Raw genomic sequence first — 26,792 nt, forward strand, 5'->3', positions numbered from 1 at the left:
CACTGTCATTCCTCTACTTTAGCACCCAAGGCGAGGTCTGTGCTCCTTTGCTGTCGTAATACTGAACATGCTGTACACACACACATGACTCAGTTCTTAATTCTGGTTAGAGGTAATTAAAATAATTGCAGTGTGTGCGTGCATGTATAATGTTTTATCAGGATTCTTGTTTGTTGAAGATAAACTAATACACTTTAAAATAAGCAGTCACTGATTGTCGCTAATATGTATGTCTGCAACTAATGACTAATTATGCTTGTGTGCCATTCAGCTCCTGACTCAGAGTTATGATTCATAAATAATGTGATCAGGAAGCCAATTTCGACATATGCATCGAACCAATCATTCGATGGTGGTTCATTTAACAGTCTGCCCTCAAGTATCTTGGCAGTATTCATTTTATCTTTGTTTATTCAATGTTGGGAACTACTTGCCTACTTTTTCTTTCATTCTGATCTGTTCTTTGGCATCGGTGTGGCTTTACATAAACCATGACTGAATATCAATAGATGCCCGACTGGAACTGCAGCGGTCTCTCAGTCTGTTTAAGTCTACAATGTGTGGCCTTTCTTTCCCGAGAAGAGAGGAGAAGAAGAAAATAAAGTATGATGATGTTGACAGGCTGTGGTGTTGAGGACAGACGATTGAAAAAACAACATGAACACAATAAAGAATGTTGTTTTTTCTGTGATTAAGTGTCATCTGTCCGTTGATTAATTGGTGGTCCTTCAGTCGTCACTGTGTCAATATGTTACCATAATTACACACACACACACACACACACACACACACACACACACACACACACACACACACACACACACACACACACACACACACACACACACACACACACACACAACCCTAACTCAGGAGGTAAATGTACAAAGGGGGGTTGCAATTGTCCCAAAGGTGTTACAACACTGCTTGGCAAGAGAAGACATCAATTACACCTTATTGACTGTAATCAATACACTCATCAAGAAGGGTAAAGGATTTGTTATGGCATACAATATGTGTGTGTGTGTGTATGTGTCTCTTTATGGTTTAACCATGAGTATAAATTCTACTGAGACATAGGATCAATACTGTGAATACCACATAAATTAGACATCTGTCCCCACAATGCCACTTGCTTGCTTGCTGTAGCTTTGTTTTCTTTCTGTTTTGCAGGACATTGTCCTCACCACGCTTATATGTCCTCAATGTTATCAACAACGTCCTTTGGTCTGAGGACAGCTGTTCAGAAATTAAAGCATTCAAATTGTGTGTTTTATGGGTATTAAAATGCATTTGACCAGGAAGTCTCTTTGTTTGATTTGTATTGTTTCAACATTATTGGTTCATGTAGATTCAGTTGTGTCATGATTACCTGAAGAAAAGATATTTCAAAAATACTTTTGAATTAGAACTGTGAGCTGTGAGTTCAGGAATGTAATGTCCTCCTCGTGGGAATAGTATGACAATTTGGGTCTTACCGGTACTTTTTTTTCAGCTGACAAAGTTTTCATACATTTATCTAAACTGATTCTGAATCAGCCATAAACTAATTCAGAGATGATCTTCTCTGAACATATCTACAGGCTTACACAAGTGCTCAGGGAAAGTGCATTTATGTGTTGCAGCTGTGAAAGATCTCCGGTTTGGAGTTCAATATGATTGTGAAACTGATTGTGTGAGTGTGTGTGTGTGTGTGTGTGTGTGTGTATTTATCAGCATCCCAAGGCTACGTGTTTCTACAGTGTCATAAAAACACACACACACACACACACACACACACCCTACCACTCAGCTCATTCCGCCACACCCTCAGGTGAGTGTGCGTTTGTTTTCACTTAGTGTACCTGGAGCTAAGAACAAATACAGGAAGGGATGTGGCTCGGGCGAGTCTAGGCGCTGAATCTTAGGTGTGTGTGTGTGTGTGTCAGAGAACATTGCTTTCACTGTCATTCCTCTACTTTAGCACCCAAGGCGAGGTCTGTGCTCCTTTGCTGTCGTAATACTGAACATGCTGTACACACACACATGACTCAGTTCTTAATTCTGGTTAGAGGTAATTAAAATAATTGCAGTGTGTGCGTGCATGTATGATGTTTTATCAGGATTCTTGTTTGTTGAAGATAAACTAATACACTTTAAAATAAGCAGTCACTGATTGTCGCTAATATGTATGTCTGCAACTAATGACTAATTATGCTTGTGTGCCATTCAGCTCCTGACTCAGAGTTATGATTCATAAATAATGTGATCAGGAAGCCAATTTCGACATATGCATCGAACCAATCATTCGATGGTGGTTCATTTAACAGTCTGCCCTCAAGTATCTTGGCAGTATTCATTTTATCTTTGTTTATTCAATGTTGGGAACTACTTGCCTACTTTTTCTTTCATTCTGATCTGTTCTTTGGCATCGGTGTGGCTTTACATAAACCATGACTGAATATCAATAGATGCCCGACTGGAACTGCAGCGGTCTCTCAGTCTGTTTAAGTCTACAATGTGTGGCCTTTCTTTCCCGAGAAGAGAGGAGAAGAAGAAAATAAAGTATGATGATGTTGACAGGCTGTGGTGTTGAGGACAGACGATTGAAAAAACAACATGAACACAATAAAGAATGTTGTTTTTTCTGTGATTAAGTGTCATCTGTCCGTTGATTAATTGGTGGTCCTTCAGTCGTCACTGTGTCAATATGTTACCATAATTACACACACACACACACACACACACACACACACACACACACACACACACACACACACACACACACACACACAAACTTTTGGCATGGGAGTTTATTGTGAAAGAACTAACACACCTCACTTTACAAACTGTGGTTCTTATCGGTGATACGGTCGATTCCTGTTTCTGAGCTTCTGCAGACAAAATCCACTGATTGTCCAGCAGGCTGCTGCTCTTACCTGGAACAGCCCAAACTAGACGGGGAAAACGTTAACACATGCAAAAATAGAGTCAACAAGCATTTGGTCACATGATTTAGGAATTCAACGACTTAAAAGTGGGACATTTTAAGATAAGAGTCATTTTTATTAGATATCTGCCAAACACGTGACCGAGAACATGTTTTCAACCTCTGATTCAATTAGCCTTTCCTTGAGTTCAAATATATATCAAATGCACCAATTTTTTCCTACCTGTTAATTTAAAATCGAATATAAAAGCAATGTTGATTCAGCTGATCCTCACTGGAGATCAGGAAGCAGACCTGCACATTGAACCACATTCTTCCCCTGTCCAATTTCCCCTCTCTGCAGTCCCCTCTTCCACCATTATTTGTGCCTTTTATACTGTATGTGGGCAGTTAGTTTCTGTCAGCCCTCTTTCTCAATGTGCAGACAAAGCCTGCGTTGTGTTGCGGGGACAGGCTTTGGGCCAGCGTCTCATGGAATGCCTTGAAAACCGTCAAGCGAGGGAGTGTGTTAATGTGCAGCTGCTGTGCCCAGTCTGGTCTCCGGGGTCCTTCTGGCTCTGTGACTCACCCAACGAGCCATGACAGAAGACACAGGCCCTGTGGTGATAGCATGTATCGATCGGAGTGAGAACGCAGAAAGGATTGTTGCTCTAAATTCGGACTCATTTCTGGCTCTTCTGGGCCGCGCTTTTGGAGAAGCCAGCTGCTGTATTGCAAACACACTGCTGCATATCTCTATCTCTTCATTTCCTTTGGTCAAAACATGGTATCTTCATCTCAGTCTCTGTTTCCATATGTCCCTCTGTAGGTCACATTGCTATTGTCTGTTGTCCAAAACCAAAAAGGAATATTGGTATTTCTGACTATACCAGATTCGCCCTCTTCTCTCTCCCAGCCTGTTGTCTCTGCTTAACAGCAAGGATGTCAGTAAACACAATCTACAGTGAGAACGTGAAGCAAGAGTCCAGATAGCACTCTCGTGTCACCTGGTGTTTTTGCCAATATTTCCCTGCTGTAGGACTTTGCGCATGCTTTGATTGCACCTGTGTCCAAGTCTAACAGAAGTCTTTATTATAGTGTTATGCTTAGAGACCTACCGCCAGAGGATGGCAGGGCAGCGTGAAGCACCATGTTATTGCTGCAAAGTGTTTTTGACAAAGCCTCAGGCATCATTGACCTGGTTAGATTAGTGTTGATCTGCTGCAAACGAAAAACAGACAAATAAGCTGTTGATCTTTTCCAAACAAAAATAAACTTGGCCATATATACCCAAGCATTCCAACAAAAAAAATGTACTTGACAATATGAATCAGATTAAAAAGCAATCTCATGTGAGGTACAGTTGGTGTGTGTATGTGTGTGTGTGTGCTTGTCCAGTGGGAGGGGCGGCTGCAAGTAAAGTGCACAACATTCAACCCCCTCCAAGCAGTCAGTCGCGCGCTGCACCTTCAGCGAGGACCCACCTTTCACCGGTCAAGTGGATTTTTGTTGTATTCGAGTGGATCTCATGGAGGGCAGGGTCACCTGTGGACTGTGGGTGGTCGTCTTTCTCTTGGGATGTGGACGACTGTCGGCGTTCAACCTGGACGACGAGAACGTCCTGCGGAAGGACGGAGAGAAAGGCAGTTTGTTCGGCTTCTCTCTCGCCATGCACTGGCAGCTTGCCCCGGTGGGTAAGAGAATGTAAGTTTGGTCCTCCCAGCCTTGGAAACAGGCTTCATATGTTAATGAAACAACTCATGTGGCCATGCAATTACAATGTCACCGCTATGTTGACGACTGTAAGTTCATTTAGGAGTGTATGGAGCTGCCACAGGAGACGAAGAAACCATTCACATTTAAGACACGTGCTAAATGCTGCGTAATGATTTGAGCTCAGGTAGGTCGCAGGTACTTTCAACGGATTACGCTGTTAAACTGTTTTTTCCCCCGGAAAAGTTTGGCAAATGAGTTTCTTAACTCAGAACGTGCTGTACTTTAAACATCTCTCTCTCTCTCTCTCTCTCTCTCTCTCTCTCTCTCTCTCTCTCTCTCTCTCTCTCTCTCTCTCTCTCTCTCTCTCTCTCTCTCTCTCTCTCTCTCTCTCTCTCTCTCTTGTTTTTGCTGACTTTCTCCCAGATTTGTCTTAGGTGACACCGAGCTTTGGCTTGTAGGGCCAAAACATCTCATTGAATCATTGATGGCATCTTTACGGGCATGGATTCAGAGGGGTTTGTCATTCTGCATAAAGGCTAACTGCCATCAAGTGGTCACTGGTTTCAATAGCCTGAACGTTAACTGCCAGTGGAATTCTGTGATCTGGGAGTCTGTTTGACTATAATGGACCAGCCAGAAATAAATATACACGGTTGTCTGTGTTATTATTGCTGCGATGAACTGGATTTTTACACAGAAATGATCAATACACCGCCTTTTCTAGCCTGTAATTGGTCAGGGGATTGGGTGAAACTGTGCTCCAAATAGCATTTTGTATTTGTACAACTAATACCTAAAGGTCACCACAGCGTGTACCACTGGACGATACTGTGACTTATTATGCAGTTGTTACGCATTCCCAACTCTTTACCCTTCCCCACAGAGGTTAAATGTGGTTCTTAGACCTATTTACACACTTTTACAACTGCTGTACACGCACACACACACACACACACACACGCAGACACACACAGTGGCAGTGTGTGTCCTAGTTTTAGGTTGTCTAGATGAAAGACACATGGTGATAAGCACAAGACCAAAGCCACCACAAAGTCCCCGTGCTTCATGGTGTTAAGTTAAACAAGAAAACCTAACATCAACAAGCAACAGATATCAGTATATGCTTCTTTTCCTCATCGTCTATGATGCTAAACTGAATATTTAGAGAATATTTGGACTGTCAGTCAAACAAAATTAGAATCAACAATTGTGTCTCTGGGAAATTGTGCAACATCTCGGTATGCTCTCATCCGATGGCCTTGATCCCTCAGCAGCATATCGGTGTTACATTATAACAAAAATGTGTGTGTGTGTGTGCATGTTCGAGCAGGAGGCCATGTTTGTTTTCGCCAGCGTCTCCGCTCCTACGCTATAGAGGCGGAATGTGCGTCTCCCTGTCGACTGCGTGTTTGGGTGCGTGGCAGGCACATGCATTGGTGTGCCGCCTGTGGATGCATGTGTGAGTTTGTGCATGTTTGTGAGTGCCTGTTCGGTGTGCTTAACTGTAACGGTGCTGATGCATGCTGTGGCTGAGCACTGAGGCGTTGCCTTGTTGTCAGTCACTTGGAACAGTGTTAGAGAGCTCAATGTGTTGGCTGAAACATTCCTAACCTGAGGCAATAGAGTAGAGACAGTGAGAATAGAAATTAGAGATAGATAGATAGATAGATAGATAGATAGATAGATAGATAGATAGATAGATAGATAGACAGACAGACAGACAGACAGACAGATAGATAGATAGATAGATAGATAGATAGATTATAACTCAGAATTCAACATCTGCTGGTGTGGATAGTGCGTCATAATCCTTTGCCAGCCATGCATGCCAACTTTTATTCCGTTTTATATATTCCAGTACCTTTCATGCCCCACAGGGATGAGTCGTACATGCACATGCAAGAGGACAGGAGCCAATGGGATCGTGTATGTGCATGTGTGCGCGTGTCAGTGTGTGCGTTGCATTCCGTGGTCTGTCATAATTGCCAGATGGAGCTGTCTGTATCATAAAATCAAGAATGGAGAGAGGAGGGAGAAGGAGACCGAGTGAGAGGTTAGGTTAGGGAAGTTCTAAGAGTTTGGATCGAGTCTGAGAAATGTGCGTTTCTGAGAAACAGAACTTGCGCCGGAGAAACGAAGATGTAGCGAGAATAGTAAAGGACGAAAAGCAAGACATGCAGGCGTGTTAAATAGTAATGTCAGTGTCATGCTGTGTCTAGATCGTATAAATGGACGATGAGGACCTGGGAAGACTGGAGAGTTTAGTATTTCAGTCAACTTTGTGTGTGAGTGTGTACAAGTATGAGAGTCAGATTTAGCTCCCCCCCCCCCACCCACACCCACACCCACACCCTTCCCTTCCCTTCAGGTTAGTTGAGGATAACCAACATCAAAGAGAGGAAGAAAAGAGCTGAGGGAAAGCGAGAGTCGATGCCTGAAAGAATGCTGCGAAGAACATAAATCAGTGTTACATCTGGACCACCGAATATCAGCTGTTACTCAGACTCAGTGGGCTCGATCCTGGCACACACAGACTCTCTCTCTCTCTCTCTCTCTCTGTCTCTCTCTCTCTCTCTTTGTCCTTCCTGCAGAGTAAGCCTGTGTATTGGGGCTTCCTCTGTTGGTGGTGCACAATTAGATAAACAGCGGGCCAACCTTATCGCAGTGCCAGTCCCTGATCCATCATGTCAGCGCTTCACTCCTCAATGTGTAGCAACAATGATAATATGTGTCTATCGACATTAGTCTCCAATTTAGATTTAAAAAATGATGTTTTAAAATGTGCATCATATTTAAAGAACTGCTCTAACTTCCTGCTGCCTGTAGTATTTGATGAATCAGGAACATAATCTTGATATGATGCTGTTTGTGTCCTGTTGTTTGTTGCATTTACCCCAAAGGAAACAGCGGAATGAGACACTGAATGAGCATCACAGTGTGATTATGTGGCAGTAGAACTACAGCGGCCATTAATGCAGCAGAGACCCTAGACCCAGGGACCCCATTTCCCAGAGTCCAATGGGTCCTGGCCTGAGCTCTTTCCGTCCATTCTCCCGGCTTCCTGTGTCTCCGAGGATAACGGGAGCGGAGATGTACCCACCTGGGATTCAGCCCTAGTCCCTCATCTTTGAAGTGTCTTTCCCACCCCTAGTAATTTAAAAAAGCCCGGATTGGACACTTACTGGGTGGGATAACGGCACAAATTATAGTGCTCTGGGTTTTTGAAACAAGGCCAAACCAATCCAGTGGTTCACATTGGGTAAACAACAGTGTGTGAGTTTGTTTCCATTTTGACGACTTGTCGTAGGGAACTTTTCAAAGACATTTCTTCATACTTTCTCAATATTTCCCGTCGAAACCCATTTCAATCCGCCTCATCACTGCAGCTTTATAAGACCGTAGAGAACATCGTAAACAGTTTCACCCAGCCATATGTTTTAATTTCAAACCAGAGAGAGCTCCTGGATCATACTGAGACACACAAAGAGAGAGACGGGCGTATTGAAAATGTAAACGTCCCCAAAGCGTCAGTTCAAAAGATGACATCCTTGAGTTGTTTGATTTACTCTGTCGGAAACCTGGGAACTGGATGCCCATTGTCAAGACTTGGATATGGCATTTGCTCTTGTCCTTTGTTCACAATGGCAGCCTCTGTGTGTGTGTGTGTGGAAAGAGATAGAAAGCCCGGTTCAATCAACCACAGCAGGCGTTTGAAAGGGGCCTTTGACTCAGCTGGACCGTGAGGACATGGAACGTCATGCCGGTGGCGGATGTTTGTGTGTGTGTGTGCACATGGCTGCTGCGAGACGCAGGAGACTGGTATGTGTGATAACATAATGTGCAAGTGGAAGAAACGCCAGAATGCTTCTCATTCTGAGTGCTTGACAAAAAAATGAGTGCCACAGCTTGAGTCTTCTTTCACGATGTGCGTTTGATCGAGCTGCATATGCTTCAACGGAGTCTTTTTATGTGTCTGCCGCAGGCTGCTGGTTGGTGCCCCGAGAGCAAAGAAATTGAGAAATCAGCAATCTGAGGTGACGGGAGGACTGTACACCTGTGACATGACCTCCACCTCAACTAGTTGCACCAGAGTTATATTTGATGACAACGGTGAGATATCTGCTGACACCTGTGCATTTCTCTAATGTGGTTTATGCTATTTCACACACTCCCCCCCCCCCCCGCCTCCTAATATTTGAGTCACAACATCCTCTGCATATCTATTTCTGTCTGTCTTTGTAGAGGATCTAAAGAAAGAAAGCAAAGAGAACCAGTGGATGGGCGTGTCAGTCAATAGTCAGGGCCCAGGAGGCAAGGTTGTGGTAAGTTTGTCTTTGAATTACTTCAATTTGATATTACAAACTCAGATGTTAGAACTGAAACAACTAGTTGACCTAATCGATTTGTCAATCAACAGAAAATTAATAAGCAACTACTTTGATAATCGATTCATCATTTCAGTCATTTATTAGGCAAAAGTGGCAAAACGTCTCTGGTTTTCCATTGTGAGGATTTTTTCTTTTTCTTTGTTTTATATCGTCATAAATATTCGGGTTTTGGACTGTTGATTGGATAGAAAATGCGACATTTAAAGGTGGCATTTTTCACTATTTTAAGATATTTTACAGTCGCAGTCAGGTCGATTCATTGATAATGAAAATCATCAGGTTCAGCCCTTTTGAAAAAAAAACATTTTTTTAGATTGTTTGTCTCTACATTAAAATGTTGCAGAGCCCAAGGGGACGTTTTCAAATGGCTTGTTTTGTCCAACCAACAATTCCAAACTCAATTCTTTCAATTTACAATTTTATAAAACAAAGAAAAGCAGCATAAAAGTTTTGGCCCTTCACAATATATATTATGTCAAATGTACGATGTTTGGCTAATCTGGCTTTGAAAATACTTAAGGTGAAAATTTATGGGAATTGGAGTTCAAATGGTTAATCACTATAGCATCGAAACTCTAATTAGTCAATTTCAACATTTTTTGTTTGATCGACATGACCTCAACTTGAATGTGTGTTTTTGTTTCCCTGGTAGACCTGTGCCCATCGCTACCAGTTGCGGGGTAATGTGGGCAAAAACCTCGAGTCCCGTGAAATCATCGGCCGCTGCTACGTGTTGAGTCAGTCCTTGACTATTACCTCAATAGTGGATGAGGGAGGCAGCTGGCATTTCTGCGCGAAACGGGACAGAGGCCACGAGAGGTTCGGCTCCTGCCAGCAGGGCATGTCTGCCACATTCGACAAGGACTACCACTACCTCATCTTTGGGGCTCCTGGAGCCTACAACTGGAAAGGTAGTCTAATGTGTGTGTGTGTGTGTGTGTGTGTGTGTGTGTGTGCGTGCTAGCTAGCAGCTTGCAGTAAGTAAGCTATGAAAGATTTACTGTAAGAAAACTTAACTGCACATGTCCTTCATTATCAATCTATTCCATATGATTCATGATGTTTGCTTTTTATTACAAAGGAATTTGCTTGTGATGATTTCTTTTCTGTCATGTGTTCAACATTGCTGCTAATTAAGATTATTGTGTAATGGGTTTTTGCATCCCTGTATTACAAGCCAGATCTCTCCAGTCTCAGCCTGCCTTCTCCTCTCCTCTCATGTTCTTCCAGGTGTGGTACGCTTGGAACACATTAACAATTCCTTGCTCAATTCCTTGTATGACCTCGGGATCTATGACGATGGCCCTTTTGAGGCTGGAGATGAGAAGAAAAGGGACCCGAGTCTGTACAATGTCCCTGACAACAGCTACCTTGGTAAAATGCAGCTCGCGCTCTTAATCCATTCATTGCCAATCTAACCCCGTTGCTTCATTTGCTCCATCGTCACGAAGAAGCTTATTCAAGTACCTGACTACCTCTGACTATGTCAGCAAGCATTCCTTTGTCTCTGTGTCTCAGGCTTCTCTCTGGACTCGGGGATGGGTCTGATCAAGAAGAACCAGCTGACAGTGGTGGCAGGGGCTCCCAGAGCGTACTACAGTGGAGCTGTGGTGCTGATGAAGAAAGACACAGGCAAAGGCTTGGTCGACGAGCACACCCTGAAAGGGGAAGGGCTGGCCTCGTCTTTCGGCTACGATCTGACCGTGCTGGATCTCAATGAGGACGGGTGAGTTGCGCAGGGCGATGCACACACAACCAGTAACTTCTGTTAATGAAAGAGCGATCACTATTTCTGCATGCTCACTAACAAACAATGCCCTTGTTTGTTAGTTGGCTGGACATAGTGGTGGGAGCGCCTCAGTACTTTGAGAAAGACAAGACAATAGGAGGAGCCGTCTACGTCTATGTCAACAAAGCCGGAAAGTGGAACGAAGTCACCCCCATCAAAATAGAAGGACCTCAGGACTCCATGTTTGGCCTGGCTGTGGAAAACCTGGGGGACATCAATCAGGACGGTTGCCATGGTAAGGCTGCAATGTGTTTGTGTGTGCATATGTATACTACTGTCGGCTGGTCTTTCTTGAATCCCCGGTTGAATGAAATATATGTTCCTGTATAACCACACTGTAAGTCATCGGTGTCGTTGTTGCGGTCAGATTTTGCAGTCGGGGCTCCTCATGCGAACGATGAGGCAGGGGCTGTATACATCTACCACGGAGCAGCCAAGGACCTCAGCTTTAAAAAAGAATCACAGGTATGAAACAAACTGGAACACAAACTTTCTTTTTGCATTTTCCACAACAGACATTCGATATACATTTTGTCCAAACGTTTAATGCTTTAGTCACATCATGCTTGAGCGCTAAAAGCTTCTAAATAAAATGAGTTTGGGTAAAATGTGTGACTATTGTCCAGCATACTGCTACTTTTGCCAGGTTGTCGCTGACACTAAAGTTACGACAGTTGTTTTTTGATCGGATGCTCGGCACGAATTTTGATGAATACATACTCGACAGTAAGTGGCTGTATTCAAAATGTGTGTTTCTTTTGCTTCAGCTTTTGTCCGGCAAGCCTTTAGGAGTGAGAATGTTTGGCTACTCTTTGGCAGGAAACATGGACCTGGATATGAACGCCTACCCTGACTTGGCTGTGGGATCGCTCTCTGACTCTGTCTTTGTCTTCAGGTGAATGAACAGGCACATTGTTCCCACTGTACATCTCTCATTGTGGTTACAGTCAGCGTTTGCTGACTTGAGTTCTGTTCTCCCCAGATCCCGCCCAGTTATTACCATCACGAAGGAAATCAGCTTCTCGCCAACGGAAATCGACCTCACCAAGAAGAACTGTGGCAGCCATACCTGGTTTGTTGATCTTTTTTTCTGTAGGTGCTTCGATTAACTTATGAGGATAAACTATTTAACACCATCAATACTGTGTCTGATTGTAAATACACTGCACTGTGTCCCCAGCTTGAAGGTTGAGGCATGCTTCACCTACAATGGCAACTCCAAGGACGACGCTTCCAGTCTGAGTAAGCTGAGCCATCTATTTTTAATGAAAGCAACATGTCATCTTCATAGTGTTTGTTGCTTCTCACCATCAGAGATCAAACAGGGAGAAACCATACGTCGTCATTTTAATGAAACACTGTCATATTTACCCGTCATTCTTTACCCTCCTCTTGTCTCTGTCCCATCTAGCCGTGGAGTACTCCCTCGAGGCAGACGCTGACCACGTGGCGAAAGGTCTTAAACCCAGGGCCACCTTCGCTGAGTCCTCTGAAAATGCCCACCAGTCCAAAGGGAACATCATCATGGACACCAAAGGGAAGAAAAAGTGCATTAAGCGTCAGCTGAACATACAGGTAGTAGCTCTCTCTGGAAATGTTCTTTCTCCTCTCTTCATCAAAGTGCATTGTGGGTGGTGAGTAATGTGTCATTCTACAGGAAAATATTCAAGACAAGCTGAATGTGATCGCCGTCGAAGTGTCAGTGAACATCCAGGGCGGGAAACGTAAACGCAGACAGAGCTCATCTTCTCAAATGCTACCTGTCATGGACCCCAAGGAGCTGTTGCCAGATCGATCAGAGGTGCTTGTGCATGAAAGATAGATTATATCGCCACGTAGTCGAGTTGATGTTCCTGCCGTATCTACGTCATCTGTTTTTTTTTGTGTGTGTGTGTGTGTGTGAATGCGATTGTAGGTGAATTTCCTGAAGGAAGGGTGTGGCACCGACAATGTTTGTCAGAGCAACTTGCAGGTGAAACATCTGTACGGCTACATGGCAACTGACAAAGACACATTCACTCCATTAAAACTGTAAGAGGATACACACACAGCTATTTTTCTCAGGAGCATCGTGTTTATTTCTTCCGTCGCATACGAGCTCATAACTTGTGTGTGTGTGTGTGTCTAAAGGGTGAACGGCGTGCCGGTGATCACGCTCAGTGACCAGAAGGACATTGCCTTGGAGATCAAAGTGTCCAACCTAAAAGGAGATGATGCGTACGAAGCCTCAGTGACCATCTCCTTCCCACACTTCCTTACCTACTCTACTTTCAGCGCTGCACCTGTGAGTCTTTTTTTCCTCAATCACTCGCTCTCGCTCCTTCACACACACACACATGTGCACACATTCCAATGTGGTTCTGATTGGAACGTGTTATTGGTTTCAGGAGTTGCAGATAACCTGTACAGCCAATAAAAATGGTTCTGAGCCAAAGTGTGAGCTCGGAAACCCCTTCAGAAGTGGCTCAGAGGTGAGAGAAAATCTAACTTTTGGATAATGTCCTGCGCAGAAGGTGCACTGTTAATACGTATTAATGTGTACGTGTTTGTGCATATAGGCGACCTTCTACATTATTCTGGGTACATCAGGCTTCCCTCTAAATACTACTGAACTGGAGATTGATCTTCAGCTAAAAACGTAAGTAAATCGAAGCTTCCAATAGTATCAAGGAATAAATAAGACTATAGATACAGGAAATACATTCCTGGACCGTAATGCATTCACCTTAATTGTGCATTAACATTTATAGTAGGCCTATATTAGGAGTTTCTGACTTGGCCTGTGTGTAACCTCTCATCCGACAGGACAAGCAAGCAGGAAATAGTCCCTGTTAAAGCAATGGCAAAGTTGGCCATCGTGTTGCAGCTGTCTGTATCAGGGTAAGAAACACACACACACACACACATGCAGCTGATGTCTAAAAACACACAGTATGCACAGACTCACTGATTTTGACTGTCTCCCTAGACAAGCCCAGCCGTCTCAGGTCTACTTTTCAGGAAAGGTCAAAGGTGAGTCGGACATGAAGAAAGAAAGCGACATTGGCAGTGCCATCACACACCAGTTCAGAGTGAGTACAGGACGACCACTGGACCAGAAGTGGCTCATTCTCATTGGAATGTTTGTTACTGCAGCATTCTGCATGAACGTGTTCTTTGGTAAGATAATAATACTACATCATCTGAGGTGGGACACTGATCCTGTCTTGATTTGCAGATAATCAACCTAGGAAAGCCCTTGAAAGACTTTGTCACCGCCAGCCTTGAAATCCAATGGCCAAAAGACACAGCGGAGGGGAAGTGGCTGCTCTACCTGATCAATATCACCTCCACTGGAGTGGACCGCATAGAGTGCTCTCCTAAAGAGGAGGCCAACCGTCTTCACATGGTCAGTGAAAACATCACATTAAGATGTGTTGGTCACTCAGCTTGCACGTATACTTTTTCACTTGGTGCCTCTTTTTAAATTGCAGTAGAGGTAGTATGTGGTTATAGATGTATATTTATTTGATGAAATAAAGAGGCTTTCATTTAATCAAATATTCGAATATACGTATTCTTCTCTGCTTGAAGGAACGAGATAACAAGAGGAAGAGGAGAGCAGCAGAAAACACCCAGGGAAGTGAGGAGGGCACTTTGTCACTTTTACGTGACAGGAATTCTAAAGTTCTGGTAACCCCACACTACCAACTTCTATTATGAGTTTTTAATGTGTATTTGCAACCAGTAGCAGAGGAAACGATTGGTAACTTTGTGCTCCTTTCTTTGTTGACAGTCCTGTGACGATGGGGCAAAATGTGTGAAGATAACGTGCCCCCTACGGGGCCTGGACAGTACTGCAGTCATCACTCTCAACTCTCGCCTTTGGAGCAGCACCTTCATAGAGGTAACAAAAGACACTGCAGGACAATTCGGCTTTTCTACTCAGTTTTTATGTCAGAAACTTGAAGGTATTGAGTCTCGGGTTTACGATGTCAAAGGGAAACAAAAATTGGGTTGTGGGACTTACTAAACTAAACTAAAAACTATTTACACAAACATTATTTTTTTGTTTTTAGTAATATAAATTTTTTAATTCAAGGGAAACAGGTCATTGCGGCAAATTAGTAATGTGTATTTGACTTGATCTTCTCTTGTTGTTGTTTTAAACAGGATTTTTCCAAGCTCCATCATGTGGAGGTAAAAGTGAAGGCCTCTCTGCATATCAACAGCACATCAAAGAACGCAGTGCTAAGAAGCCACGACACAGAGGTAATTAAACACAACAGAAAAGAAATGATTTGCAATATGTGACAGCTCTGGGTGCAGGAAGGGGACGTGATTGTTGCATGGCATGGCAGTTTTATACAACAGGCCATAAATGCTGATATCAGTGTAGCACATGGACATTAGAAACCTGAGCTTGTGTGCTGTAGTGTACAGTACACAAGCTATATAGTGAGAATAAAACAGGAGATTTGAAAGTGTAGTCGACACTCTGCGACAGAGATGTTAATACAGATGTTCTGCCACTGTATTGTTTTCCCCAGGTGAGACTGACAGTGTTCCCAGGGAGGGTTGAAGCCATGCACTCAGGAGTGCCATGGTGGATCATCGTGCTGTCCATCCTGTTCGGGCTGCTGCTGTTGGCCCTGTTGGCTTTCCTTCTGTGGAAGGTAGGACTGAAGGGCATGGGGCGGGCCCAGCTGACCCAGCTAATGAAAATGCAAACCAACAATTTCATGACTTATGAAGACCTAGCAGTCTGTAAAGTACCACCTACAGAGCAACTGTAGGTATCCATAACAGCAAATACACACAAATTTCTAACAATTTTCCTCTCCTCAGTGTGGAGTCTTTGAGAAAAAGAATAAAGAGGACCCGACAGAAAAAGAGAAACTGACATCAAATGCATAAAAAAAGAGAGAGGGTAAAATGACCCGGCCTGCCATGAATGAGTGAAACTTTCTCTCTCGCTCCTTTTTTGCTCTAAAAGCGTTGCTTCCTGGTATTAGGCAGGCAGTGGGCAATTCTCACACTGTGACATGAATGTCAGCTGACTGATTATTTCTGCAAAGAGTTTATGCCGAATAGCTTTTCACACATGATTATGTGTGAATGATTACGGCTTACCTGCATGGCCACGGGGAGGTGATGAGGAACTACACCATGGGGGCTTCTCGGCATCTCTTTGATTTTCTCACTTCCTCTATTTCTGCTTTCTTTTGTTGCTATCGCACATGCAGTCCCTTGGTTTGAAGGTTTCTTTCTCTGAATTTCTTTAAGAGTGCAGATGGCTTGACGACACCTCTCAATGGATTCACTGCATCTTGGCTCTCGTCTGTCGAACAGACCGACGACATGAAATGTCTCAACCTTCTTTTTGCTTTCTCTGAATTCTTTTAAATAGCATTTGCCCCAAACTAAATCTAAATCTTCTCCACAGTGCGGCTTTTTTAAGCGTGCCAAATATGAAGACAAGGTTCCCAGTTACAACGCTGTTCGCATCAAACAGGAGGAGAGAGCGATCAACCCCAGGAATGGGATCTGGGAAAACCTGGAAAAGAAGCCCTGGATGACAACCTGGCATGACAAGGAACATTATTCTTAACAGCCAATGAGAATGTGACACCACACAGATTTCCTGTCGAATACTGATGAACTCCCAATTTCACTGATTTTCTTTGCAGTGTGGACTGTAAATATATATATTAAAAAAGAAAATTTGTAAAAAATACAAAAAAAAAAAAAAAAAAAAGTTGTGGGACTAAATCCTTGATCAAACATTGTGCTTCAGGGGCTGAACAGATCTTGGATAAAGTCTTTATGAATCACTGGAAGGAGAGTAGCAGTGTGGGAGATGGTCCTGCACATTTTCTGTCGTCAGAGCTCGTGTGGTACGTTTACTACATTCAGTGTTGACTTGGGGGGGGGGGGGGGGGGGGGATTATTTCTAAAGCTTTTGTAAATTTCATTTGAATAGTTTGCAGAATTGTTTGGCAGTAATTCTTCATGTTACGTGCCCTACAGGCCAAAGAGTCAACAAATTGCATACAGGGCCATCTTTATCTCCGTTTATAACTAAAATGTGGCATGTAAAAGTGGATATTTTTTTAGCATTTCTACTGTGCATCTGCCGTAACTGTTGATCAATCAGTTGTAGTTTATGGATGAAACTGCAACTTCAGTGATCGAGCACTCTGGTTTTTAAATATACTACCAAGCCTCTGCTGAATTCACCTTTTATTCACTGGCTGTAAAAAAATAAAGAGCGAACAAAGTTTCTTTAATAAAATGTTTAAACGTCATATCCATGTCTTACATGTGTTTTTATTGGAGGCCAAATGAATGAGTTAAAGGCCAAAGGAAGATGTTTAAAGAGTTATTTATTAATACATAAAAAAGCATTTACAGCAAATACCTGAGTGCTTAAAGCAGCACGTCGTTAAATATTAAAATCATTCTCAGGATAATTTACGGTTCATGATAAAAAAGACAAACATCACTTTAAGACAGTCGTACGCCAACACACTTTACAACAGACACATACTGGGACACAGAGATTTGCTGTGAGTGTGAACTTTGGGGCTGGAGTCCACCTCTGCTCTGGTCCAAAGATCTTTCCATCAATTAAAATCAACCAGTGTTGCGTTTCCTAAATAATACCTACTAAGATGTGAACAATGACGGCTGTGTGCAGTACATCTAGCGGTTTCTATTGACTAAATAGAAACTGGTTCAAGTGTATTTTTGTGCGCCTTAGGCTGCAAACACGCCCTCATGCTGGTGGTGTATCTCTGACATCGCTCTTTTTTAAGAGTGACTCAGTTCTTACAGTTTTGCTGCCGCCTCTGGCATCTTTCACACACTTCTCCATCATCATCGTCCGAGCTTTCTCTTCGCCCTCCTTATCCAAAACTGTGGTCTTCTTTTCCAGCTTCTTCTCTCCTTTCTTTATCTCCTTCAGCTTCCTCTTGAGGGCAGACCGGTCGCTTTGACTGCACACCCCCAGAGCCTGACAGCAGAGAAAAGACAGACAAACAGCGCATGTAAACAGAAGATACGCTACAGGTTCAGCTCAATGACCCTCAAACTAAACCAGATTGTTAAGTAGGTTCTGAATTGGCAACGAGAGTGACTTAAACTCAAGGGGACAGAGGCAGTTTCACTTAAAAAGGTCGTTCTAACCAGTAGAGCCTTGCCGACATCAGCATGGCCTCCTGTATATTAGCTCACAGAAGAATATCACCATGTACAAAATGCTGCACAGAAATATTAAAGATACATTTGAGGTTATTGAGGAACACCAACAAGCACATTTTAAACTGAAATGTTCCGCTCAGTATGCATCTTTGTAGCAATTCTTTGAATAACCAGTTTCAAGGTGATGTTTATCTTACATACTTATGTTCTCCCGATATATCTGCACCAGATTTCTTTTAACCTACTAAATATTTATACTGCGCAGTATCTATTTCTCAACTTTGTTTACCGAATTTAACAGAAAATAGAAAAGCAGCATTCAGAGTTTCAATTCAGATCGTACATAAATGTTTAACAGATAAAAGAGGAAAAAAAAGAAAAAAAGAAACACGAACTAGAAAAACAAAACTCATCATACATCAGAATGCTATATTCCAGAATGGGTTATTTAATGTAATCACATTTGATAAATCATTGATTCTCCTCATCTTCACCTTAACCCACTCACCTTAAGTTTCTCACCATCCATGTTGAGCAGCTGTGTCCCATCCACACCTCTGACAGCGAACCCGGACACATACTCGTCCATGTTCATGGCAATTAACCACAGACACACCTGCTGGTTGTCCCACTCCAACATGGATAGACTTTGCCACTGGTGGTTGTTGTTATTGGTGGGAGCTGGGTCATCGTCCAACGTCTGACAGAACACCAGAGACAATACGCAGAGAGAGTAAGGAGAAGTGAAGGACAGATACGAGACTAAACGGTAATTAAAAAAAAAAAAAAAAAAAGGAGAGCGCAGGCTCGGGGAGACTAAATCATTGGACAATGAGTGCTCCATGGGAAAGAAGTAAGAAAAAAGTAGAAGGGAAGGACAGACTCACCTCGGTGGAGGAAAAGGTGAAAGCGGGAGAGTGTCCAGAGAGGGAGAGATCAGAGACATGACCCACCATGCTGGAGCAGCCCACTGGAGAGCCAATACTCTGGAACCAAGAGAAGACCGAGGCTGCCTGCACAGTCTGGTTCACATCTGTTGCATGCGTGTCTATTTTAAAAACGGATTTCTTTACGAGAGATATCTACAGCCGTACTTCGATCAGATGGCTCAGACAGAAGAGGAGGATGGCGGCATGCGGGGAAAGCGGTCCATCTTTTCTTACCTTGTCTCTACCGGTGGTGGTCAGGTACGGTAAGCTGCTGCTGGACACAGACCGAAGTCTCTCCCTGCCTCTCTCGCCGGCCACTTCTTTTTCTCTCCCTCGCTCTCCAAACCAGGGGAAGGGCAGGCAGGAAGGCATGGAGGTTATTGAAGCTGATGGAGAAACTTCAGCAGGCCCATCCACCACATCAAACGAACCCCTGGTAAAAAAAACAACAACAATATTTACAGTTACATTAAAAATCTGACATGTGTTTTAAGCAAATTTCTGAAATTTCAGTAATTCAATAAAAGTTATCCAGACAGAAACCCATTTATCCCGTTATCCAACCTGCTCATGGACCTTTTGAAGTGTTTGTCACTTCTCCTTTTGCTAAGAGACTTGCGAAGGCCACTGAAAGAAGAAACAGACTATAGTTATTAAAAAGCACCAGGAACAAGCATACCAACAGCAAACTGCTCAGTGTCCCTTCTCAACCACCTACTGTGGCAAGTAACATGAAATCTGCGACGGCTGAAAGGGAGAATGTAATAGACTATGGCTTTGAAACCAGGAAATATGACCCCGAGATCTAAGACAAAAGAGAGACAGAGACCCTGCACCTGAAGTCTGGAAATTTCTTTTTGGACTTTCTGGATGCGGAAGATTTGCACGGTGAGGGAGTGACGTCAGTGATGAAGGTGGGAGGAGTGAAGACGGAGCTGTTGGGAGGTTGAGGGCTGAGGGCTGGGAAAGACGAGGTACTGGACACGTCACTCCTGCTGCTCCTGCGCGTCACTGTGGGAGCAGACAGCGATTGGCTCTCCTGTGACTTCTGAATGTCACATTCCTAAAAGCAACAGATAACACGTGTGTGGGTTTCACAGTCAAAAACCGGCTAATAAAGTGACGATCCGCCACATTTTACAGCTCCGTCTCCTACCTTTTTTCTAAAGCTCTCTCTGAGTTTGTCTCGAGAGGGCGGGTGGCGCTTGGATTTCTGGGCCAGCTGAGCTCTGGCTTTGTGAGCACTGGAGTCCAGAAGTCCCGTATCAGGAACTGGAATGTACCAGTCTGCACCCGAGACAAAACACAATTCCCTTTGCTCCGTCAAAAACATGTTTTTATCCAAGAAGTTTCATTTTCTCTCTTTGATTACATTATTTGAATTGTCCCCGTTCTGAATCCATACACATAATTTGAGGTCAAAACATTAAATAGTGGCGGTTTTACTTGCCAGCAGCTACACAACGTCAAAGAGACATACAGCCACATGAACAGTGCGCTTTACAGTGACTGTAATTCAGCTGCTTACCTGTGACTGAAGTGTCCACAGGGTGGTTCTGTCTTTCAGGTGAAGCCTCTTTTCTCTCTAGCTGTGCTATCTGTGATAAGCAGTGTGAAACAATGACTACAGATAAATGGCAGGCTCAGCAAAGTGAATCCATACAGGACTGAGCAATCTCCTCTCACCTGGATTTGTAGTCTTTCAACCGTCTCCCTGTGCAGCTTCTCTCTCGCCACCATTTCTCTTATGAACTCGGCTTCCCTCTTCTCTCGGTCCTCTTCTCTGGGGAAAAAATAAATACATCCCAGTCCTTTTAGAATATTATTCTATATTGTCAAGAGAAATAAACTGGATTGGATGGATTAGATGAATACCTGCTCTGGTATTCTCTGACCAGTCTCTTGGCTTTGCTGTATTTGATCTCCAAGCTTTCCGATTGGCTCTGGGCATCAGCCAGTCGCTGGCTCACAACCCTGCACAGTGTCTGGGCCTCCTGCCAATACCTGATAAACAGAGTGAGGGGGCTTTAACACCTTAGCCATTATCATCATCATCATCATCATTTTTCTGAACATGACATTACTTTTGCAGGCTTTAGGCTCCCATCAAGTCTTTAACCTGGATCTGTATATACTTATAAATGATCCATTATCGTGTCAAACACACCTCGAATGACATCTGCTGTAGTAAAATGGTCACAAGCATAGAGTCTGTAACATCATACTTCTCTAGTTTCTCAGCTTTGTCCTCTCCATCCTCCACTCCATGCTCCAGCTCAATCTTCTTGCTCTCCCAATCGACTTGCTGCTCCTCCCATGCCTTTAACTTGGTAGACGGAGTAAAAAGAAGAGATTATGTTTTTATGCATGTCTGTGATTGCAGTCATATGCACAAGGGGAAGGAAAAAAATGTAATAAAAAAAAAACTATTCTTATACACTTCTTAAATCCTCTTACTTCAAAGAGGTTTTGATATAACAACCGAAGAACTCACTGATCTACCACCGTTGGGTAGTAGACAGACAGATTTTCTACTAAACGGCTAAAGTCTGCCAACCCAATTATGCCACAGCGGTGATTACTTCAAGGAAAAGGCAGAAAAAGCAGGGTTGGAACACGGCCCGTGTCCTAGTAACTCCACACCGAGCCATCTCATACACACTTAAATGGGTCAGACTGTTCCAAATGTGGGGGGGGGAAAAAAAAAAAAAAAAGTGTAGTAAAGTGAGACCAGTAATTGGTGTGTGTGTGTGTGTGTGTGTGTGTGTGTGTGAGAGAGATCTCAATCTCAGATGAGTGACCTACCTTTTCTCGAGCATGTTGAAGTTGGGCTGCTCTGCTCCGTAGTTTTGACTGAAGCTATAAAGACAGAACGGGTGAAAATGTGATTATACTACAATTTATATGAGCGGATATACACCGTTACTAGTTCGACACACCTCGTGTGTCAGTATTTGTGTTTTCAGTTTTTTTTCTGAGAGTCAAAGTCCTCTTTTAATTTAGTATTGGCCCGATACCCACTGACAGCTTGGTGTATACATCTGGTTTATGAATGTTAATCAATGAACTCATGTTGATTGTTACGTACCTGCTGGTATTTGAGGCAGAGCTGGTAATTGTCCAGAATGGAAATAACAGACATGTCTTCCTCTTCCTCCTCTTCCTCGGTGACTGACTTCTCTGAAAAGCTACCATCATCATCCTCGTCCCCGCTTGCGCTTCCGCTCTTCATATAGAAAAACAGGACAATCAACCCACATAAAACCTGTAAACACGACTGAGGCTCCGCTCTTCTTTTGGAAAACACACCTCTCTGGGTGTTTTATCCATTTCCAGGCTTTCATTGATCAGTCGTGCCACCTCGCTCTCCACCCCCTCCTTCTCTCTCCCAATGAAAAACCTGCAGCCAAACAGACATCAGTCACAGCTGTGAGCAATCACCACATCCAGGTAACGCACAGGTGTTGCAAATAACATTAATTAACACCCCCCTGAAACTGAAGCAGTCACATTATAATTAATACCTTTGCTTTTGCTACTAAGACCTCAGTGAAAAATAGAGATACTAATGTTGGTGATATTAAAATGTTGGAGGTGGCTGAAAAGCATCTCATTCGCATGTTAATGGGTGTTTTGAAGAGGAAACGTTAACGTGGTCATTTCTGGCATCAACATCTTTGTTGGCTGGCCTCCTGATCTGTACTCTCAGGTGTTAAAGCATTCTTGAAAATGCCACCAACAGAGTTATTCGTTAGTACCTGAAAGGCTGGCAGACGGTTTGAACACGGTGACATGCTTAAGAATGGTTGGCAGGAATGTTAAGTGTACATCATGTGTAGTTGATAAGCTAAAACATCCTGGATGCCATTTTTAAAAAGACGAGTGTGGCTCTTTAAAAACCAACATCTAGGTGGAGAAAAATTATATTTATCTTGCTACCGTCTCATCTTTAAATAACTTCAATTATGTAGCAAACATTTAGAAGTCCGACTCTGTCACAGTTTTTTTTTTTAACTCTAAAAAGAAAATACAATCTAGCCATGTATACAAATAGGGGGAAAGGTACTGAAACATGATAACTTACTTGACAAGGCCTGACGTATTCTTGAGGACTGTGGCTGCAAACAGCTGGGAGACCCCGACCAAACTCACCCCATCCACCTCCACTATCTGGTCATTCACCTGAATCCTAGAAAGAGAACCTCCTGTTATCAGAGCCAAACTCACTTCCCAGCAAACAAGAGGCCGGCGTTGAAATGTACCTTCCATCCTTCTGTGTTGCTCCTCCTTCAGTGACCGTCTTGACAAAGATCCCAAGTTTTTCCAGTCCCTGGTCAGCTCCTACACCCATTCCTATTATACTGATGCCCAGACCCTCATCTCCTAGAAGGAAAATATATAATAGAAGGAAGTTATCCTCATAATAACATTAGTCAGGGAGAGACTGTTGCGCCATAAAAAGGAAAAACCTGGTTCTTTGAATAAGGTGAGAATATTTTGATATTGAATCGTTAAACGAACCCAATTTACCACCAGATAAAACCATTTACATGATGTCTTACCTTCCTTCTGGGTCCTAATGTGGAAACACACATGACACTAAAAACAAAAGGAAGACAGACGTGTGAAAGAGCAACTACACACCCTTCTCTATGTCCACTGGTAAGACGTCCATCCTGTCCACTCTCTTCTCCAGCTCGAACTCAGCCGAGGCGGCCACCGGGTCAATGTCTTCATTGCGTCGGTCGTACTCGGCATTAGAATAAGTGCTGTACACCTAAAAAGACAGCAGTCAATATATACGGTTTAAGTCACTGCGACAGCCTCGGCTTAGGTCAACACCCATGTCAAATCTTAGCCGACTCTGCAAATATTGTTTGATGCATTGATAGCTTGTACATGTGTTCACCACTGAGCAGATTGTAAAGAGCGACATCTGCAGCTATTGACACAACAAGACACTGTTTATTTTGGCAAATCTGCCAGAGTGCGAGAGAACCAGGAAGTGCAGACGACAAACTGTACATCCATGATAATTAAAAAAAAAAAAAAAAAATTCTAGTCGCTGACACTACACAGACCGCTACTCCAATAGTTTGCGATGCTCTATAAATGCCATACACACCCACAGGAATGCTCTCTGTACTTTTTTTAATGTCGAGGCACCTTTGAGCAGAGTGCTGACAGACATGAGGGATCTTGCCTTTCCTTCCCTCTCATGGATTAGAAACATGGCTTGGGGCTAACGAAACTCCAGCCGGAACTGACAGTAACACAAATCTACTATACAGAGCTTGCGTAAAAGCAAGCGACACCCTGCAGCTGTCAATTAAGTGAATAATAAATTCAAAAGGCCTGCATTTGTATATTTATTTCTTCAAAAAAAAAAAGGTTTCCCTTACCTTGATTGGTGCTGAGGTGAACCTGACCCTTCTCCTCTGCCGCTCTTCTGCTGCATCCTCGACATCCTCCTCCAGTTCAGGCACTCCAGGAATTTCCTCATATTGCAATAAAAGCCGATTATCACGTACAGCGTTTTCCCATTCCTGTCCTAAATGTTCTGGGTGAGAGTGAGATTCCTGCTCATACACAAAAGCCTTGTTCTCAATCCCACCGATTACTGCAGGTCCCGTCTGGTCCTCTTGGCCTCCTCCTACATCAGCTTTTCCTTCTCTGCCCTCCTCACGCTTGACCTCCTCTTGCAGCTCGGACATTGAACCTTCTTCTTTCTCAGTTCTTTTCTTCTCTTGACCGTGTGTCTTAACTTCCTCGTCATTGTCCTCCTCTTGCATCATGCCTCTCTCGGCCCTTCCACAACTTTCTCCCACTCCTGCAACAGACATTTTCTCCCCCGTGTCCCCGTTTTCTCTCGACTTCTCAGCCAAGAACTGTCTGGTCTGCCCCTCCCTTTCACCCTCCCATTCCTCCCTCACCTGCTGATACTTGTCTCTTCCCCCTTCACTCTCATCCTTGGTCTCTCTTTTCCATGACATGCTGGTTGATAACTCCTTCTGGTGGTCGTCTGAGGGAACAACTGGCCCACCTTCTCTCGCTCTCACTCTGTTTTCCAACACACAGGGTGATGTTTCCATGCTGGGCTTTTCCAAAACATCATGAACTTGCACGGTCTCTGCTGCAACTTTGTCCATGTACTTTACCCCCTCATCCTTAAGACAGATTTTGCCCTCTTTCTGCTCCTTTTCATCTTCATTCTCGTCACTTTCTGATGACCCGTTCTTCACGTCAACTAGTTCTGCCCTCACTGGCTCCTCAGGGGTCAAGAAGAGGCTTGTCGTCCTTTTTTCCTCCGTTTGTGATCCCGTGGTTCGACCATGTTTGTCAAGATAGGAGGGAGATCTGTTGGATGATCCACTAGGGCCATCCGCTACGGGAGATTTATGGTGACTTGTCAGAGAGGCCTGTGCAGTAGGCTTTGGCGAGGTAATATTTATGATGGGTAGGTTTATGGATTTGTCTTTATTAAAGAGATCCCCTTCGGTGTGATTCCTTTTCCCACTCTCATCTTCCTCTTTTTCCATCTCTTCCCCTTCTCCACCTGTCGTCCCCTTGCTTCCCCTGACAGCAATACTTTCTGAAACATGGCCTCCACCGCCAACCTTCGTCCCCTTGGTCTCAAACAACCTCCGCGTTACAGAGAACTTCTGAGCCAGAGCAGCTCTGTCAATATCCACTATCTCCACCGATCTGGATGATTTATCTTGTAGAGAAGATTCTGGAGTTGAAATGTTGGCCGCAGTGCTCAGAACAGACGAGGAACCGATGACTGAGCGTCTGGATGCAGAGAAAGGTGAAGTTTGGAGCTGTAGAGTGGGATTGTGGGGAGTAAGGAGGGTTGTGGAGCCAGAACTCTGCACTGGATCAATATCTTTTTTCAGCTGCTGGTTGTCCATTTGTAGGAAGATGTTGTCTCTGATCTTGGTCCCCCTGGTGCTGTGGACTCTCCCTTTGCTGCCTGTGCTGGCAATGGTGCTGGTGTGGGACATTATGGGATATGACAGGCTGGATGGCAGCCTGGCTGGGTGCACAGCAGAGTGCTGGGCAGAAGCAGTTTTGGTTCCTGGTTGTAGACTGGTCGCAGTGTCAAATGAACATTTGATGGCATGGAAGTCAGACTTATAGGTTATCCTGTGAGGGGAGGCGCTTCGGCCTTTGCTGTCTGTCCGCATCATCTGGGAATGGAGGTTCTCTGAAGTGAGAAAAAAAACTCTGGAGGAGCTTTTTATAGCTAAAAGCAGCTAAAAGCAGCTAAAAGCAGAGCAGGTAGATAATGTTTGACAATTTGCTGGTCCAGTGAAAAGGTAGCAATAAGGCAAGGAATATGCTGGAATATGTGTTTTAAGAAGTGTGTTTTAAGAGGTTATGCTGCATTGGTTTGATGACAGCAGGGAACAAAGGCAGGCTCTTGGTATGGAAACTTCATTGTCATCAGGGAATCTTTAGATATTCACCGTCACCACCTCAGCAAGAGTCTCCTGGAAGAGTGGTTTGAGAAAGGGTAAAGTGCAACACATTCATTGAGGTGAACTGGCCCTAAAAATGACTGCCTCGACAAACAATTTAAGTGACTTACTCATAACTTGCAGCTCAATGCAAAAATTTAAATCAGCATTCACACTCACGAAATTGGAAGATTAAGGATTGTGAGCACCGTCAAAAACGCCAAACGTAGCCATCAGGATTTCTTGTCACACACCTACTTACAATTAACTTGTTTGGACTGTGGAGCAGCAATGAAGTGTTGGGGACAACCGCTGCTTTCGAGGGCGGTCGGACATTGAACGGATACAGTAGCTACACAGGCACGTGATTAATATCTCAGGGGGAAATGGTGCATTTAACAACAGCCGTTTTAATTAACC

The 26,792-nt window shown here is 43.6% G+C and overlaps 2 protein-coding genes across 2 annotated transcripts; one reads left to right on the top strand and one right to left on the bottom strand.

The window, feature by feature from the left end:
* Nucleotides 1–4,373: 4,373 nt before the first annotated feature.
* LOC306788659 (integrin alpha-6-like) lies at nt 4,374–16,365 on the top strand. The gene is made up of 26 exons (XM_079284258.1): nt 4,374–4,612; nt 8,607–8,734; nt 8,867–8,946; nt 9,665–9,923; nt 10,243–10,386; nt 10,531–10,738; nt 10,843–11,036; nt 11,169–11,266; nt 11,569–11,696; nt 11,784–11,873; nt 11,982–12,043; nt 12,213–12,376; nt 12,459–12,602; nt 12,717–12,832; nt 12,932–13,085; nt 13,189–13,272; nt 13,360–13,439; nt 13,607–13,681; nt 13,770–13,872; nt 14,019–14,189; nt 14,375–14,473; nt 14,577–14,687; nt 14,954–15,052; nt 15,331–15,456; nt 15,629–15,710; nt 16,227–16,365. Exons 1-25 carry the CDS (start codon nt 4,437–4,439, stop codon nt 15,695–15,697), a joined length of 3,162 nt encoding a protein of 1,053 aa, XP_079140384.1. The 5' UTR covers nt 4,374–4,436; the 3' UTR covers nt 15,698–15,710; nt 16,227–16,365.
* Nucleotides 16,366–17,149: 784 nt separating this feature from the next.
* Nucleotides 17,150–26,102, bottom strand: LOC306788828 (uncharacterized protein; the record flags this gene model as incomplete). The annotated part of the gene is made up of 18 exons (XM_079284499.1): nt 17,150–17,795; nt 18,492–18,683; nt 18,871–18,969; nt 19,147–19,345; nt 19,456–19,539; nt 19,749–19,975; nt 20,069–20,199; nt 20,441–20,510; nt 20,599–20,695; nt 20,788–20,916; nt 21,138–21,238; nt 21,718–21,771; nt 22,001–22,138; nt 22,222–22,312; nt 22,997–23,101; nt 23,175–23,295; nt 23,557–23,689; nt 24,315–26,102. The coding sequence occupies 18 exons, from the start codon at nt 26,100–26,102 to the stop codon at nt 17,559–17,561; spliced, it is 3,996 nt and encodes a 1,331-aa protein (XP_079140625.1). The 3' UTR covers nt 17,150–17,558.
* Nucleotides 26,103–26,792: the final 690 nt, after the last annotated feature.

The sequence above is a fragment of the Melanostigma gelatinosum genome (assembly GCF_949748355.1).
Source record: "Melanostigma gelatinosum genome assembly, chromosome: 15".
In the NCBI taxonomy this organism is placed as follows: Eukaryota; Metazoa; Chordata; class Actinopteri; order Perciformes; family Zoarcidae; genus Melanostigma; species Melanostigma gelatinosum.

Excerpts from the sequence above, each read along its gene's own strand:
- LOC306788659 (XM_079284258.1), top strand. The coding sequence starts at position 4,437 with ATGGAGGGCAGGGTCACCTGTGGACTGTGGGTGGTCGTCTTTCTCTTG. Across the intron at positions 10,739-10,842 it reads CTGGATCTCAATGAGGACGG|TTGGCTGGACATAGTGGTGG; the intron begins GTGAGTTGCGCA and ends CTTGTTTGTTAG. Across the intron at positions 13,682-13,769 it reads TTGCAGCTGTCTGTATCAGG|ACAAGCCCAGCCGTCTCAGG; the intron begins GTAAGAAACACA and ends CTGTCTCCCTAG.